Here is a 17,621-nt window from a genome sequence, read left to right on the forward strand (position 1 = left end):
GACCGTGCTAGGGGCAGTACTCAGAACTTTTCCCACTGCTCGGCAACAGTCCACTTGATGTCTAGTGAGATCAATGGCTGCAGAGAAGGGCTGCTGAATCCACTCACCTCTTTTTTTAAAAACTTTGCGAAGGGCAAACAGTTTAAAATAAAAAAATTGTAAAATTGTAGTTACATGACTTTGCAACTTCGCATACCCTTGTTAACTTTGTTCAATATCCCTCAATCATATTGACAGCTCTACTACACTTTTATTTACTTTCACGTAGTTTCTCGGTTACTGAAACAGGGTCTTGAACAAGACATATTAATAACACAAGGACAGCAATATTTAGTACATTTCGGCACCTTGCTTCTCTTTTCACTTGAACCCTTGGTCCCAGTTTATAGGCCGTTAGTTCGCTCTGAGATCCTGGAATAACATGCACACCGGACACGCTGGCCACTCTGAGCACCTCAAGCAAGTCGGTAACTGGAAGAGAAAAAGAAACAAAGATGTGTCTTGAGAGGGCGTGCTGGGATGTGTTCGTTTTCTCCAAAATATGTTCACTTTATTATGTTTTCTGGGGTAGGGGCATGGATGTCAAAACACTATACAAACATTCATGAAATCACAAATGTTGAAATTAAAACGTAGCAGAATTCAGTCTGACAGAAAAAATAAAAGTGCAATATGAAAATTTAGAAAAAGAAAGAAAAATAACAATAAGCAAAGTAGAAAAAATAGTACTTAAGCTTTGTGAGGGTGATGAAAATTTTGAAAACTGATGTTAAGTCACTGTTTGAATTTCAATAGATCCCGATTTGCTTTGCGAGGACTTCTTGGGACAGTTAAAACTCAAACATCTTGAAGGTTTGTGAACCAGTTACCAACAACCACTGCCCCACTAGCAATACTCACTCTGCTCCACTCCACTCTAGCCTTCACTCGGCGGAGCCTGAATCAGGTGATGAAGCTCGCTAATGGAATCAAAGCACCAGGGTACCAGTGAGCAGCTACACATGAGGCCAGGCGACATCCAGCATTACAAAGACGGATAGGAGTTACATCGAGGATCCAACCTCTTCCCATTATTATTCAATACATACATGTGTTCTTTGGATTAGTCATTGAGCAATACCAGCCGGACCTCTAAATGCATGCTGATGACGCTGGGCTGCAACTCTGACTCCGGAAGGTAGTTAGAAAGTATTCAAAGCCAGTCGGGAATAAATATTTTTGGGATCAAAGAAAGTCTCCAGTGGGAAATGGTTCACTTGGTTTCGGCTAGCCAGACACCTCACTCTTATTCTCTTGGCCCTAACACTTCTGTACAGCCCAAACCAGCCAAAACAGTAAAAAAAAAAGAGGTCCCTCTGACTCTGAGCTCGGCTTTATTCCACAAATAAAATTGGTGGTGAGAGGAGCAAATTGCCAGTTACACATGCTGAGGAAGTTACCTTCCCTTCTCGACCATCGTTTGGATCAAGTCCCCTCATGTATCTGCAACATCTGTCAACATGCCCAACAAACAGATTACAGAGCTCTAGATCCCAGTGCAGTAGGAGTCTTTAATCTTGGTCCTCGTCCTCGTCCCCACTCTGCCGTGCTAGTTGATATTGTGTGTATAAGTCTCAGAATCTTTACGGCCTATTACTAGGGGGTAACACCTCATTGTGCACATCAGATTGGGTATTACAAAACAACATATCTTTTTCCCATTCTGTAACAGTAGGGGTAGGTCCCCGCATCCAGCGTATAGCTATTCTGCATTTCGCCAGCAAAAACCCCATGGCGACTGGCTTTCTGACACCGTTACGGAGAGGTTTTGTGTATCCCAGTAATGCCAACAAGGGGTCGGGAGTGAGTGACAATCCCACAATGGTGTTTAAAGACTGAAAAATGTGCCTCCAATATGTTGCTACAGGGGGACATTGTCAGGCGACGTGAAAAAAATCAGCACCAGGTGTGTTGCATCTGTCACATTGATCAGTGTCCCGCAACCCATACTGAATAATCGCCGCGGCGTGTAATGTACTCTGTGTAAAAACTTGAAGTGAACTAATCTATGTCGGCCATTAAGGGAGATATTTTGGGTAACCACAGAGCGGCAGTGCCAGATCTCATCAGTGAGTGGGGTGCCAAGCTCTGTTTGCCAGGTCAATCTCGCTTTGGTGCATGTGGTGTTGGTAATAGTTTGTACTGAAGCATAAAGATTGGAGGCAAGTTTGACGGGAGATTTAGTGCGGAGCTGTATAGACAAAGCTGGGAGCTCCAGGAGTTCCTGTAGCTCCTCTCCTAATAATGCACGTAAGGTGTGGCGTAGTCTGAAAAAATAGAATTGCATTAGTGCAGAGGGGGACTCCACTCCCGCAACAACGTCTTCCCAGGATCGTGCCCTCCCATCTTTGAACAGGTCATCCATGTCATGAATACGCAAAGTGTCAAGTGCACGAAGAGCACCTCGTTCGGAACTGATTTGAAGCCACTGGCACCACTCCACTCGTAACAAAGGCGAATATAGTTGGGAACCAGCATGCAGTTTCAATATGGTGTGCCAAGCGTGCACTGTAGAGTTTACCGAGTCTAGGACACGGCAGCATCTTATTGGTGGTTGGGTCAACAGGCGAGGCAACTGGTTAGGAAGAGCCACCACTTTTTCTATCTGAAGGTGTGGGAGATCGGGCGGGCCGTGTATCCAGGAGTTGGCATGTAAAGCCTGCGCTATACGATAATATAGTTCTAAGTCAGGGGCACCCAGGCCAGAGGCGGAGTAGGGCATTGTAAGTATATTGAATGCAACGCGGGGAGTCTTACCTGCCCAAGCCAATTTGCACAGCAATGTGCGCAACTCGCGAAACATATGATGGGGGACAACTATATGTATGTTGATAAAAGGAAAAGGAAGCGATGAAGGACAATCATTTTCATTAGGGAGATTATACCAACCAACAAGAGGGGAAGTCGAATCCATCTGTCTACATCGTTGCTCAATTTGGTAATGGCCCTGCCATAATTAGCCTTAATCACCTGATCCGCATCAGAATGAATTTGTATCCCTAGGTACCGGACCGGGTCAGATGACCGCTGTAGTGGGAAATCTAGAGGAGTTGGCAAAGTCGCTGGGGTGAGTGGATGAATAAGTGATTTATTCCAGTTTATGTTAAGGCGGGACAGCCCACCAAAACATGTCACTTTGCGAAGTATTGGCGAAAGGTTGACCTCTGGGTCCCGAATGTATAACAACATGTCATCGGCATAGGCCGAGACAATTAGGTTACAGTTGGGAAAGCGAAGCCCCTTATGCCCATGGTATTCGCGCATAGCTCTCAACAGGGGCTCTGCAGCAATTGCATACAGCAGAGGGGACAGGGGGCATCCCTGTACAGTGCCTTGAGATATGTGGATGAGGGAGGAAACTGTATCACCAGTCCTCACTCTAGCCAGTGGTGAATTGTATAATACCAACACTAATTGCAAACAGATTGCGCCCACTCCCATACGTTGGAGTACTGCCAGCATGTACTTCCATTCGATAGAATCAAAAGCTTTTTTGCCATCTAGAAACACCGCTGCCGCCTTAACTTCCGGCCGCACATGCTGTAAGACTCCGAATACCGCTCTCAAATTATGTGATAGTGTGGGGCCTGGGATGAAGCCAGCCTGCTCTGGACCAATCAGGTTAGGGAGCAGCAGAGATAGGCGATTAGCCAGAATTTTGCCGAATATTTTGATATTGACATTAAGTAAGGAGAGGGGACGATAAGAGGAGCATTTTTGGACATCTTTATCTGGCTTCAGTAGTGTTACGATCAATGCCTCACGCATGGAAGGCGGCATGATCCCAGTTTCTCCCAACTCCTAGAATAGTGTACTCAAATGAGGGCTCAGGAAGTCGCTAAAAACCTTGTAGAACGTTACTGTTAGTCCATCCTCCCCCAGGGCACTTCCCTCCCTCATAGAATGCAAGGCTAGGCTTATCTCCCCTAGGTACATTCTGATTTCTCTCACGGTAATTTGACCTGTATAGCTCCATCTGCAGCAAAACATCCCTCCTTTCGGACGAGCTTCCTCTAATCTTACACCATACCACTGGAACAATCTCAAACTTTAAAAATCATCTTACGACCTGGCTGTTCAAATCGCCGCTTCTCTGTTTGTCTGTTGCCTCAGCGCCAAGATGCCCCTGCAGTGGTCAGTCATTGCACTATACCAAGTATCAATTAACATTGACATTTCTACCCTACCTCAGATTCTGAACTCCTCCTTTTTTAAGTCGGCTAACACTGCTGCAGCTCCCTTTGACCCCTTCATAGCTTCTTTTTTCCTAAGCTCTAACCCATTTCATCTCTTTTCCCCCGTGCTATTTGATCGTTCTTTACCACTACCTCTTTCCCTTTCGGCTTCAATCGTGATGTCATTTTAACACCTCAAAAAAATACTCACTCATTCTTTTCCTCCTAATTTCCATCCTACAGTGTGTTGCATTTGTAGTTCAGCACATCTAGAATGTGCTGTGCATCACTAATGCTCTGCATTTCTAGATTCTTATTTGGTGTATCATTCTATTCATTTGGGTTTTCACCCCACCCATTCAGCTGAGATACCTTGCTGGCTCTGATCACTTTCATTCTGCTCGTCATGCTAGACTATCTTCTCTACTTATTTCCTTGAGTCTGTTCTTTGCCTTTGACACAGTGGATCACTCCATGCAGCTCTCCATTTTGTCATCTTTCAGAATCCCTGGCAGGGCTTTCCTCGGGGTTCTCCTCCTAGCTCTCTGGTCATACATACATACTCTGTTTATTAGGGTGATTACTTTATTATTCGTCTCCCATTCTCCTCTAATTTATTGGGTATCCAGTGGTCTGTCCTTGGCTCCCCTTCCTTTTTTCATTGATCTCGCTCCCCTTTCTGAAGTCCTTGCTTCTTTTATTCTTTATTACCATCTACTGCTGACGATTCCAAGCTTTTTATATCTTACTTTTCTTCCCCTCCTTCATGCGTCCAGCTCTAAATTTTACCACTGCTCCTGCAGTCTTCAAAACATCTTTTGCCTTCCACCAACAATCTTGATTTATCTTCAGTTCTAGTCTTTTGTTTTCTCAGAATTCATTCACTGTCTCACAATCGTGATGCTTTGTAAATTATGCCCACTAATGTGTTTCCAGCCTCCTAAAACTTTAATTCTGACAAGTATTCTGTCTCACCTTAATGATTGTTCCACTTGTATCATTACTCTTCACACATACTAACAAACTCCTTTTCAATCTGTTTACAACTCTGATTTCTATCTTCTCTTTAAGCTTCCCAAGAATGCTTTACAATTGTATGATTTTTTTAAACTACATTGTTTTTATGATTGACCCCCTCTTACTATCCGAGCATTAACCTTCATCTTGGCCTGAAATCACAACCTGAACAGACCAGTAACATACACATTTCTGGTCAATCACTGTGGCAACTATCACAAAGATCTCCAAGCTGAAACCGTAATTTGAGGTGTTTAAAAGGAGGGTGGCAAATCACCAAAATGTCAGGTGTAGCAGAAGTGACATCATGTACCATTTGACTCTCAGAATATCACAGTGCTGACCTTCTGCCCCAACCTTAGTTCTGCTGAGGGGCTAGGTAAAAAGCATAGAAGGAGTTCAAACTAAGGAGACTGCTCTCTAAGTGTCCTTTGTACTTTTTATTTCTGCTGCTTCCCATTTGACCTGTTACCAGGGGTAGAAAGAGCAGATAGTGGTGTAGTAAACAGCAAGCCATGGGTAGCAGCGACCACCCTCACAGCCCCTATATAGTGACCATTAATTAAGGTCCCTTGAAGTCTTCTAGCGCTTGCCATGTCTGGTGTGTATGTAAAAATAAGAAGGAAATTGAACAAACACAAGAGTTCTATGCATTAAATGGGATTAAAAGGGGGGTTTACAATTACACTAAGCAGGATGATTGTTTTAGAGTGACTGCTACTCATTTTATATCCATGTCTGGAAGATAGGTAGTCCTCCTAGAGGGTCTACAAGATGTTCATAAAACATATCCCCAAAGACAGTGCTTATCAAGCCTTCGAATTTGTGTCTATTTACAGAAGAGCTGAAGGACCACTTTTTCTGGTACAAAGAGAAAACAGTGATGACTTCTGTGGTGATAACCTGAGAAGAGATAAAAAACCAATCAATGCGGTGAAGATGGAGCAGTAAATACCATTACCTCAGGTACACTAACGAGAAGCTTCTTTATATATTGTATTAAATTACTGTAACCGTTAGGATAACATTTATACGACTGTGAGGCTTTGACTGGATCCAACTCTTCAAGATCAAGCTTGATTGAATATATATTTTTCTTAAAGCGCACACTCGATTTGGTTTGCACATGTGCTTTGGTCTAGCTGTAGAAATAAATGTTGCATAGACTATTAACTGAGTGGGAGATTAACATTCGCTTTTGTCGCTGGAATTCATAGCGGACTAAATGCAGATATGGGATCCCTGGTGAGACTTTGGTAGGTTCGCAGTTTTGCAATTTTAGCATGTTTTCAGCAGGTTAGCACCCGAGGATCTTGAGGCATGCCTGCGCTTATTTTAAATTGCCCCGATTAGCGGTGTGAGGGGGAGTCATGTTGCTGGCTTTCACGACCTACAATGAGCACAAAGAAATGTGTTTCCACCACAAATATTCCCAGGACCCTATGCATGGAGTCCCTATTCTAACTGTCTTCTCCCCTCCCGAAAAATAAAGGTGTGAGGGAAGATTGGGAACAATGGGGGCATATTATCAAGCATGGCGTCATAATTATCGGCGCTTTAGCGGCAGAAAACTGCCGCTAAAGCGGCGATAATGGGCTTGATAATATGCATTAGAGAATTCTCATAGAAGCCCATGTTCACACCAGAACATGGACTTCTATGGGAATTCTCAAGGGCATATTATCAAGCCAATTATCGCCGCTTTAGCTGCAGTTTTCTGCCGCTAAAGTGGCGATAATTATAACACTATTCCTTGATAATATGCCCCAATGATCTTCCACACCTGGCTCCAGGAACCAAGCAGCGGGTAGACTGCAGATTGCAGACCTGCAGACCTGGTACTCCCTTTCTGTCCCCAGTGGAAGTGTACCCGAGGAGGTGTCAAGTGCATCCTCAGTGAAAAAGTCAGCAGCCAAGAGAGCTGCAATACAATGTAAAACAAAAAGGAAAGAACCAAGAAAATAGAAATCTGGCTTGGACTACCAGTGGAGCAGGAGTGTGCTACAAAAGCACGTGCAGCACTAAAAATCTGCATATTATTCTGGTGTCCCCAGAAGGACAAAGATACCCCACACAAAAGGGGCCACCTGGAGCATCAGCGAGCCACACAAATCCGCTACGCAGGTAGAAAAAAGTTAAAATGTTACATTTTCGAGGTGGGAGTTATTTGAAACACTCATTGGGCTTAGATTTTTAGAATATCCTGGGGTTATTGTGAGGTCTCCTATTGGGCTCATTAGTTGTTGTGAGACAACGTAAATAAATATAGAAATAATCATATTAAATGCGGTAGGTCTTTTGTTTTATACATGAAAATCGTATGTCAAGGCCCTTAGGTTCGGGCTCTGTATTGTTAAAGACAAATGTATAGTATGAGTTGTCAAAGCAAATAGGCCATTGGTTTTTAAGGTTCTATGCATTGCCAAGGACTGTAGGCTTGATTTATTGTGATTGGGAATATCTTGACAGAGGCAGTACCATCTGGCTTTTCAATACTTAACAGACGTCTGTGTTTTGGTGCAGGTCCATGTGGAGGTAATGCTGTTTTGTAGAATGGAGATTGCTGATGCATAAAAGGGTTTTTTTACCCCAAAGTTCTGCTTTCTTTATTAGATTGTATTTGAAAAAATGTCAAAATAACAACATTTGCATGCACAAAAGGTTTAGGGTATCTCAAAACGAATGTGTCTAGACAAGTTTCAGGGGTTACTTGCACCTTGTGGTATTTCTTTAAAGGTCCATGATTTGCACCATAGTTACTTTGTGAGGCCTCTTTGGAGGGATTCTAATTGGTATTGGCCAGCTTGCATTTATTTTTAGTGTTGTGCTTTGTATTTAGTTATAAATGCATTAAAGTATGTTTCCTCCTAAAAGGAAAACACTTACTAGACAATTATGTATTGAGTGTTATTTGAGCACTGCTGAGTTCTCCGTTTCTAGGACTTAGGGTTAAAAAAAAACCTTTTAGAAAGCTGGGGACCATTAACTTCTAATTGCCCTGGGACCTCCTGAACTGAATTCCTCACAGCTGCCATACATGCCAATTGAAGTGGATTCCAAATGGCTCCTCCAGAAGTTTCAAACTTTGTGCCGTTGCCCAAGAGACTTCCTATGTCAGGTGTGTACAGAATGGCTCTTAGTCGCACTTGGCACCGTCTTCTGTCCCACACCGATTCCTATCTGACCTCCTGCTTTTTATATAGAATATGTAAGTAGACTTCCTAACTGCCAGCACAATTGCAACACACGTTTCTATACCTATGAAGATGAAGGCCCTGCTAAATAGACATGTTGTCAAATGTCAATAAACAATGGATAGATTACAAAATACTAAAGCTTTTTGAAAACAAGACTGAGCTGCTATTTGCCACTCCTGAAGGCACTATTCCCCTCATCTGCCTAAGTAGGAACAGCAGTTGAGACACTGCAAAAAAAGCCATCCATAAAAGAAAAAATTCAAGCAGGATCATCAGTTTTCATATCAAACAGCTGTACGAGATCACAACATTTCTGGAAGACCAATACAGGGCAATCAGTGTATACAGTAGCGGCAATATATCGCCTCCATCTTGTCTCCTCCACAATATATACTGTGTGCATCAGCTTCGATTGACATCTACAATCACAATTACAACAACAACTTACATGATGAACGGAATCCTTAGAGGTTTTCCGCAAAACATGTGGGAATGTACTTGTGGTTAAAAGCCTTACAAATACAAATGCTAATTGAGAATACCAAATGAAGGTGCAAGCCCAATTTTTGCAACATCCAACTAAATTACTGTAGACCTGATGCATCACTTTTCCTCCGAAAGCCTAGATTTCTCATGCTTTATACATGGCAAAGAAACTGAAACTGAAACCAATATTTGCATCTGCCTTACCTTCTGCGCTGTTGGAGATATCTGGTGGTGGCATGATCTCTTCATCAACCCTTGTACTTCTCTCGCGGTAATATGGGACGCTTGTGGTGGTGTACTGAGGTTTCTTATCAGAGGTTAGTTTTGCATTTGGATAGTATTCAGGAGAGGTCTCCTCTGGGTAATATGCCTCTGTGGTTTCTTTGCTATATGGTTCTTCTGTAGTTGTGACTAGGTAGTCATCCCCTGATTCGTAGCCATCGTATGGAGCACTTCCATGTTCGTATGCTTCTGGGTATACTTCTTCATGAAAGCCGTCATCTCCTTCTGGAAATTCAATTATTTTAATCGCATAAATGATGGGTTCATTGAGCAATCAACTTATGTCTACATTGAGATAACTCTACTAAAAGGACAAGCATTGACAATGCCATTAGGTCTGGCTTTAAAGGAATGGTGCATGCTAATGTGAAGTATTACAGGTAAATAGCAGGGCAATGAATATGTATTTGTGTGGAAACAAAGAACTGTAGAATAATATTGGTGTAGGTGAACATGTCAAGTTACAGGTGCACCATTAGGACAGGCATAAAATTATATGCAGGTAAATGACTACCCTCTTCCCATCTCTGCTGCTTCCAGAAAAAAAATACCATAAATGATCTGGTTATCTCCATAAATGTTCTAGTTATCTAAGACACTTTAATAGTTACAATACCATGCGAATGTCCCCGATAGTTCAGGTAGCTTGATAAATAAACAAAATTATAACATCTGTGTGGAAGCTGAGCATTTTTGTGTAAGAATACAAGTTATGGCCAATCAAAACATGTACTTATGGCTCCCAACATGTGGGCAGAGCCAAAGCCCTCTCCTGGCGATACTCGCATGCTTTTCTGGCGACAGCTGAGTTGTCAAGTCAGACCATAAGAAGGCATAGCATAATGAGAGACCGGGAACAAACCAGAAACACACAGTAAAATACATGTCCTCTGCTGCTTTTTATTCTTAAGCTTTTCTTGCTTCACCAAACTGCACCAGGTGGTTTATACCAAAGGATGGGTGGCACTTTCAACTTCCACTACTTTTCCTTTTCATGAGAAGCCGTGGGGTTCTTGCTCTGGGTATGTATTTTAGGATGTGTTCTTCTAACCCTGTAGGTTAGATGGAGTAGTGCATTTTTGCAATGTTTGCTAAGTCCTCCAAACATTGCCCACCATCAGCCCACCCAGCGGTTTTTCCCATTTCCTAGTGCCAGAGTCTGGGAAAATGGGAAAAACCGCGTTTTGCCTACAAAAGAGCTACCAACCTCAGAGACCAACTGGTAAAAACCAGACCCCGGCCAAACAAAAGTAGCAGTGACAACACCATAGTCAACGCATGGGGCCTACCTAAAGTCACTGGCCACCAACCCTGCAATAATTGCAGCGTGTGCCACTTGACATCACCTTCCAAAACTTTGAACCTAGAACCTGGCAAGGTCTGGACACAACGGCAGTTCACAAACTGCAACTCGACAAACTTGGTGTATTTGATAACCTGCCGATGTGGCCTAAGATACATTGGCATGACCACCCGGAAAGTCCGGACAAGAATGACGGAACACAGGAGCACGATAAGATGTGGCAAAAACATTAGCAAGCTCACAGACCACTTTCTAACTCACAACCACACCCCCAATGACTTCTCCTGGACTGTCATTGAAAAATTTGACAACACCACCAATGAAAAACTTCTCCTTCAAAAAGAACAACGATGGATATATCGCTTATCCACACATACCCATGGCCTCAACGATGCCATACCATGGAATTCTTTAACTGTGTAACCCCTACATGCTGTGCGAAACAGTCCACAATACAGCAATACCTGTGCCAGGGTATCCCTGCATGAGCGTCCCCGCCCTTGCTCCTCTCTCCCCTGACGGGTGCCCCCCACTGCATGTCCCCCATGCACTTCGGTGCACTTATGAGTAGTCACCATCGTTAGCAAATCACTTCTCTTGGCCATCACTATCCCAGTTTTAGGCCACGTCATGCTGATAGTCCATCATGACCTCACAACAGTTGCCATCACGCAAATTGCGAGCGGCCTGCCCACACCCTAGCCAACACTCCGACTTCAGTGGGCACCATAGCGCATGCGCGACACACCCGCGCACGCTCACTCAATCGGTCCCTGAACTAGCACCAATACGCATGCGCTAACCTCCCGCGCATGCGCAATATCGCGCACTATTCCATAGCGCATGGGCGCTCAGACCAACAATGACATGGCGATCAGCGCGCACCCCTCTCTCTGTTTTTACCACACACAGGTGAAATCAACCAACTAGGAAGTACAAATAAGAGACCGGACGCCCCTTTTCCCTCATAACGGGCACCGCGGAAGGACGAATAGGTCCAAGGAGGAACCAGACCGAAATACTCGTGAGTAAATTAGAACCACTACAGCTACAAACAGGGTAAGCAACCACCTTTTTCCCTACAGGTTGGACATATGTTGAACAATCTTTTATCCCAACAGGGTCTCTTTCTCTGCCAGGCGACCCTTGAAGCTTTTTACAAGATAAAACAGAGTGAGGACCCAGTATTACACTTACCTGTACCTCACCTTGTAAATACGCTCTTTAGCCCACCACCAAACACTATCGGTTTTGCTAAAACCCTCACCAGCTTCATGCACGTGCCATGAGCTCACCATAGCCGATTATAGGTCGCACACCACCTTATAAGCCGGCATCTTGTGGTACAACAGTATACCATACTGATATGACTCTACCGTGTACGTCTTGTCTTTGTCCTATGTGTTATATGTAGTCAAGCTTGAGGGAATCCACTCTAACAGCTATAGCGCCTTAGCGTGCGCCACACATAGCCAAAAGACCACACAATCAATTAAAATTAAGTTTATTTTGCACTTTTCACATATCAAAAGGTCCTGAGGAAAGCCAGCTTAAAATTAACAAGGCACTGGCTGAAACATGTAGACCGCACTAGACGCTGGAGGTCATAACAAGTACTCCAATACGTCTTCTTGCCTTTTTATCCGCTAGCAGAGGCCCAGTTCATTAAAGATAAGCAACCCTCGGGTGCTGGGACCTCCTGTATAGCTTTTAAAAACTTCACCTCTCTCACCCTTTTCACCGCACACTCAGCAACATACCAGCTCCGCAGTCTCCTGGCATTGAAGCACACCCGGGGCACATTCGGTGCCACTGTGGTGGGCCCGATGATGAAGCATGCCACCGACTAGGTCAGTGGGTGAGGGCTTTATGAGGAAAACAGTGTTTTTCCTTATTCTTTGTTGCTTCTTGACGTACCCACCCGAGTCTCCTATATCCTTCTAAACTAGCTAGTCCTTATTGATATATGCTTATTAATTGACACAGTTGACTACTCAGTTGATCTTAAAATAAAGAACCCCTTGATTGTTACATTACTAAACACAGTGACAGGATTGATGAAGCAGAGCAAAGGATTTTGGACCTAGAGGATAGTGGTAGTGGTTCAACATTTGGGGTTGTCCGTATGTTGGAATCATAAGTGTTGCAGCTGCAGGCTAAAGGTGAGGGCTTGGAGGGTCACACAAGATAGAGTAACATCAGTATCTTGTGATACATGAGACTAAACAAATGGAGAATATGGATAGAGTTATAGATGATGGCTTCCTCTCCAAGCACGTTGTGGCTGAACATGTGCACAGGTCACTAATAGTGCAGCTCTCAGCAGGCCACCATGGCCAATAATAGAAATGGCTCTTAAATTTAGAGACCGAGATTTTATTTTCATGTTGGCCAAGGAGAAAAGTGGACTTAAGATGGCTGCAGGGTGGTCGAGCCTCAGAGTGGATCCCAGTCTTGGAATCACTTTTAGTGAAAACCCCTGCATTAGCCGGCCCCTGGTGCCTTCATGTCTGTGAAACTTCAACTTACCTCAACTAGCCTTTCAAGCAAGTTAATTTCTGCAACTTACTGTCTGAGCAGCACTCTCAAATGATTTGTCTGTCCATATTCCAGTGGAGCTAAGCGTAAGGTGAGTGCCATAGGCTGATCGCAGCTGACAATCCTTGCCCGCTTCTGCCGCCTGGAGACCCACAGCCCAGTGGGGTCGGCTGTGGGGACACTGGTGCTGCCTATAATGCATCTCCTGCTTGCCCGGGCTCTGAAAGTAAGAAGGAGCCCACCATCTTTACTGAGGTAGGTGAGGGGTTCCTATCGTCCCTCAACTGCTCATTGAATCCCAACGCCACCTCTTATTCCGAGCTGATCCGGCACCTCTGAATTTCCTGAGCTGTTGGGGCTGCAGGTTCTGCTCACTTGCTTGCCCGAGTTCTGGACAGGCTTTGAAAAAATGAAGGAGCCCGCTATCTTCACTGAGAGTGATGAGGGGACCCGACTGCCCCTCTACCACTCCTTGGATCCCGTTGCCGCCTATTCCACCCAGTTGTTCCAACATTTTTGAATTCCCGAAGCGCATCCGGCATTTCTCCTTTGGGGTTGCCGAGGGAGCCCTTCATTCTGCCCAGATTGGTGCTGGGGGTCCAATCGCACGCCTATGCTAATTCTGCACCCCCTTGCATTGACCTGGCACCCACTGTACTGGGTGGTGAGTGCCTTATTACTTTGTTTTTGTCACATACACTTGCATGGGTGGTAGCATGATACATAAATATAGCATACTTTCAGTGGCTATGTCCATTTCCACTGACTGATTTGTAACGTTTGCATGGTGGGTATTCCCCATTAGCATGCCATTCCACAATGGTTGTAACCCAACTCCTAGACTGTTCATGTGTCGATACTATGTGATTCAAAACCAAGTTAACAGAGGATACATGTAGGATCCTTTGCGCTAGTTAGGTCCTACAGACTAAGATTGTGACACATTATGCAGTTTTCGTACTTATTTCCGCCGGTTGTGACCCACTGCATTAGTTGGGCACATATGTACAGAAGCAGAACTGACAAATACATGCACTGGTTGTGACTCACAGAATGCACCCGGATTATACATGCCAAGTCTACCTGGTATCTGGCTCCCTGCCAGTCCTGGTTCTACACAAATCCCCAATCCTTGTTGATCCTTACCTCTGCATCTGGTGTTGTCGTTGTCATGAGGAGTGTCTCACCCTGACCTGTATGCAAATTGTTCACCTATATTGTTTATTTAAGTACATTTATGAAGCAAAACGTACTCTTGATGGCATCACCTACTAGACACTGAAAGGGGATTTCTAAGCAATTCTCATAGAACCTGGTTATTAATACAGAGAAGGATCCTCCCTGCCTCTGTACTCGGCATGCAAGGAGTGCTGGTACAGCTTAATCTCTGACAACACAGGCTGGTTTCAACTCAGGGTTTAAGACCAGGGACTATGAGGCCTTGTGGGTTCACGTCTAGGAGTTGGCCCGAACACCTCTCGTATACCGCCCATCAGAAGTTTTCAATCCTCTCTGATCTCCTGGGAAACTACTAGTACCCCCCTTAACCTGGACACCTAATGCCCTGGACCTGCAGGATAGAAGATGAGTGTGCTGCTGCAAAGTAGCTTAAGCCACTGACTGATGTATAATAACGATATATTAGCTGCTGACATACTCGGATCAGGCCTTTGTTATTTTTGCCAATGTTATGCCTATAGTTATATTGTATTCCTATATTGTGATTTATATGCCGTAATTGTTATTTTATGCCCATGCTGTGATTTTTGCCTATTTTACTTCCTATGCACACTAACGACCCGGTTTTTATTGTTGTCCACTGACGCTGTGTATTCAACCACTGGATGCCTTGTTCCTCTTTCTATGTACCCAAAAAACTGCATCTACTGACCTCACCCGGAACCATCTCACTGTTTTCTATATATATGACAACCCCTAAAATCCATGACACTGCATAGCCTGCTGCAGAAACCTTTCTCAGCCACCAGCTGGAGCCTCCATTCCACCACACCCCAGTCTGCCTTGTATACAAAGGGCTCGGTACAGTCTGGCCAAAAAATTCCGTCATTACCCCCAGCTCCTTGATACCTTGACCCCTAAGGACCCAGAAAGTACAGCATACTCTTCGACACTCCTCAACAATCAAGACCTCTTTAACTTGCAGATATCCTAATAGATCATCTTGTGGACCTCCCCTCTACAAGAATCTAACACTGGCACTCTACTCTTCCCACGAAGTGACCACCAAAACTTCCCACCACTCCTCCCTCCCCATGCACATCACCATCATCCAACTGACTAACCAATGCTCTCATAATCCCTAATCCAGGGCTCCATTCTCAACACAAACACATCACCCCATAATCCAACCCCCTCCAGGAAATTCCCACCAAACCTCTCCAAACACACAGCTAAATACTAAATACACAAGCTCCTCAAAGAACACCCAGAAACACTAATAACTGACATCTATCACAGCTCAACACAAGGAGGCATCATAACAGACCTCATTTTCTTCTCCAAAAATCTGCCAAATGGAGAACCAATTTCCTACAGAATCTACAAGTAACCAATGCCACCAATATCCCATAAGGATACAAACTCACCATATCCCCTTCATAGAAGTTTGCTGGCTAACTGTTCATAACCATAATATCATATTCACTCATAATATAAAAAGCACATCGGCAGAGAAAAATCCAACTTCTTCAGAGCCCAACTAGGCCAGTCCAAAAATTGTCCCAAAGACCTCTTCAAGATCATCCAAAACCAAACCTCCTCCACTCCTCAACTTCCTACAGATGCTTTCAGTAAACGCTGTGCAGAGTTTGCTAAATTCTTCTCAAACAAGATAACACATATTGAACTCTTGTTAGAACCCTCCTCCCTCTCCTACCATCAAAGACTGTACGAACTCTGCCCCCTACACAACTCCTCTCAAATTGATGTTGATATCTACAATCCCAGCACCTCAAAATATCAGAGCTACAGCATCAACCACCTCCAACCAAAAAATATTGCAAACTGGTCCAAATTCGAAACCATATCTCAAAAGGAAATGAGGGAAATACTGCCATACATAAAGCCAAACACCCACCTCTCTGACCCTCTCCCCTCCTCGCTTTGTTAAAAAATTCAGTCACATCATCTTTCCGGCCTGGATGAATATCATCAACTCCTCACTATCCAGCTGCTCCATGCCGGCCTCCCTTAAACTTGGCCAAATCACCCCCTTCATCAAGAAACCCGACCCCGACAAACCCAATAACTACAGGCCCATCACCAGCCTCCCTCTATTTGCTAAAACCAATAAAAAATGTGTCCTCCCTCAATTAAACAATCACATTGAGAAATTCAATTTACATGACACATTCCAATCTGGATTTAGGAAAGTTTGCAGTACAGAGACTGCAATTTTGAACATTACTGATAGCCTACAAAGATCCCTTGCACTGATCATGAAACAAGCCAGAATTGCCTACCATCTCTATGCAGAGGACACCCAAATCGATACACTCAAAGACATCCTACATTCAACAACACTCTCTCCCTGATTCACACCTGGCTCAACAACAGCCATTTAAAATTACACCTCAACAAAACTGAACTCCTCCTTATCCTCCCTAAAAACAACTCTCACCCCCATCCACCACTGGCTCAACTTCACTAAACTGTAAACTATCTTCAACAAACCCTGTCAAATCCCTTGGGATTACTCTCGACAAAATCCTGAATATGAAATAAATATCTGCACCTCCTGCAAAAAGTGCCTTCTACACCTAAAAGAGAAATGGGTGACCCAATAGACCCTTGTAGGCTTGGGCAATGAGCGATTGAGATACAGAATAGCTACAAGGGATTTCGTTTATCTCTTAATTTTGTCAATCTTGCGAGTTAGTTACCAGAAATCTAACCCCAATGTATCCATAGGACAACAATGAAACTCTACTGTAATTAAACCAATTAATTACAAGCAATAAAAGGAGGGAAAAAGAACACGGAAACCTAATTTTGTCTAGAAAAGTATTATATTGAATAAATCAACAAGGTAATATATAGGGATAAGTGAGCAAATCAGTATCAGCAAAAATGTTATGGACAGAAGTATACAGAAGTCAACGACAAGGTTCATAACAACTCATCAGCACCTTAAAACACAACAAAAAATCAAACCATTTATCCCCTCGAAAGACCTGAAGAGCCTTATCCAATCCCTTGTTCTTCGCAAGCTGGAGTACGGCAACACAACAATTACTGGCATTTCAAAAACACACCTCTTGTAAATGAAACCCACACTCAATGCAGCAGCTAGACTGATCTCTGGTGAGAGACGATTCAACCACATCATTCCCACTCTCATAAAACTCAACTGGCTCCCAATTGAAGCGAGTAGTATATTCAAAACAGCCTGCATAACACACAGAGCTCTCTACTCTGGTTATCCAACCTACCCTGCTAGCAAACTCACTACAGCGGGCCTGCATAACACACAAAGCTCTCTACTCGGGTAGTCCTTCCTACCTCGCTAGCAAACTCGCTAAAGCAGGCTAAAAAAGACCACTACAAAGCTCCAACACCCTTCTC

The 17,621-nt window shown here is 43.9% G+C and overlaps 1 protein-coding gene across 1 annotated transcript in view; it reads right to left on the minus strand.

Moving 5' to 3' along the window:
• Positions 1 to 17,621, minus strand: part of LOC144827569 (uncharacterized) — a 209,194-nt gene that overhangs the window by 160,568 nt on the left and 31,005 nt on the right. The window contains exons 3-4 of the mRNA XM_078685827.1: positions 9,119 to 9,421; positions 348 to 471 (exon numbers count right to left, since the gene is read on the minus strand). Coding sequence (XP_078541953.1) covers positions 348 to 471; positions 9,119 to 9,421 — 427 coding nt within the window. The remainder of the gene's footprint in view (positions 1 to 347; positions 472 to 9,118; positions 9,422 to 17,621) is intronic.

Source organism: Lissotriton helveticus, chromosome 4_1, assembly GCF_964261635.1.
Source record: "Lissotriton helveticus chromosome 4_1, aLisHel1.1, whole genome shotgun sequence".
NCBI lineage: Eukaryota > Metazoa > Chordata > Amphibia > Caudata > Salamandridae > Lissotriton > Lissotriton helveticus.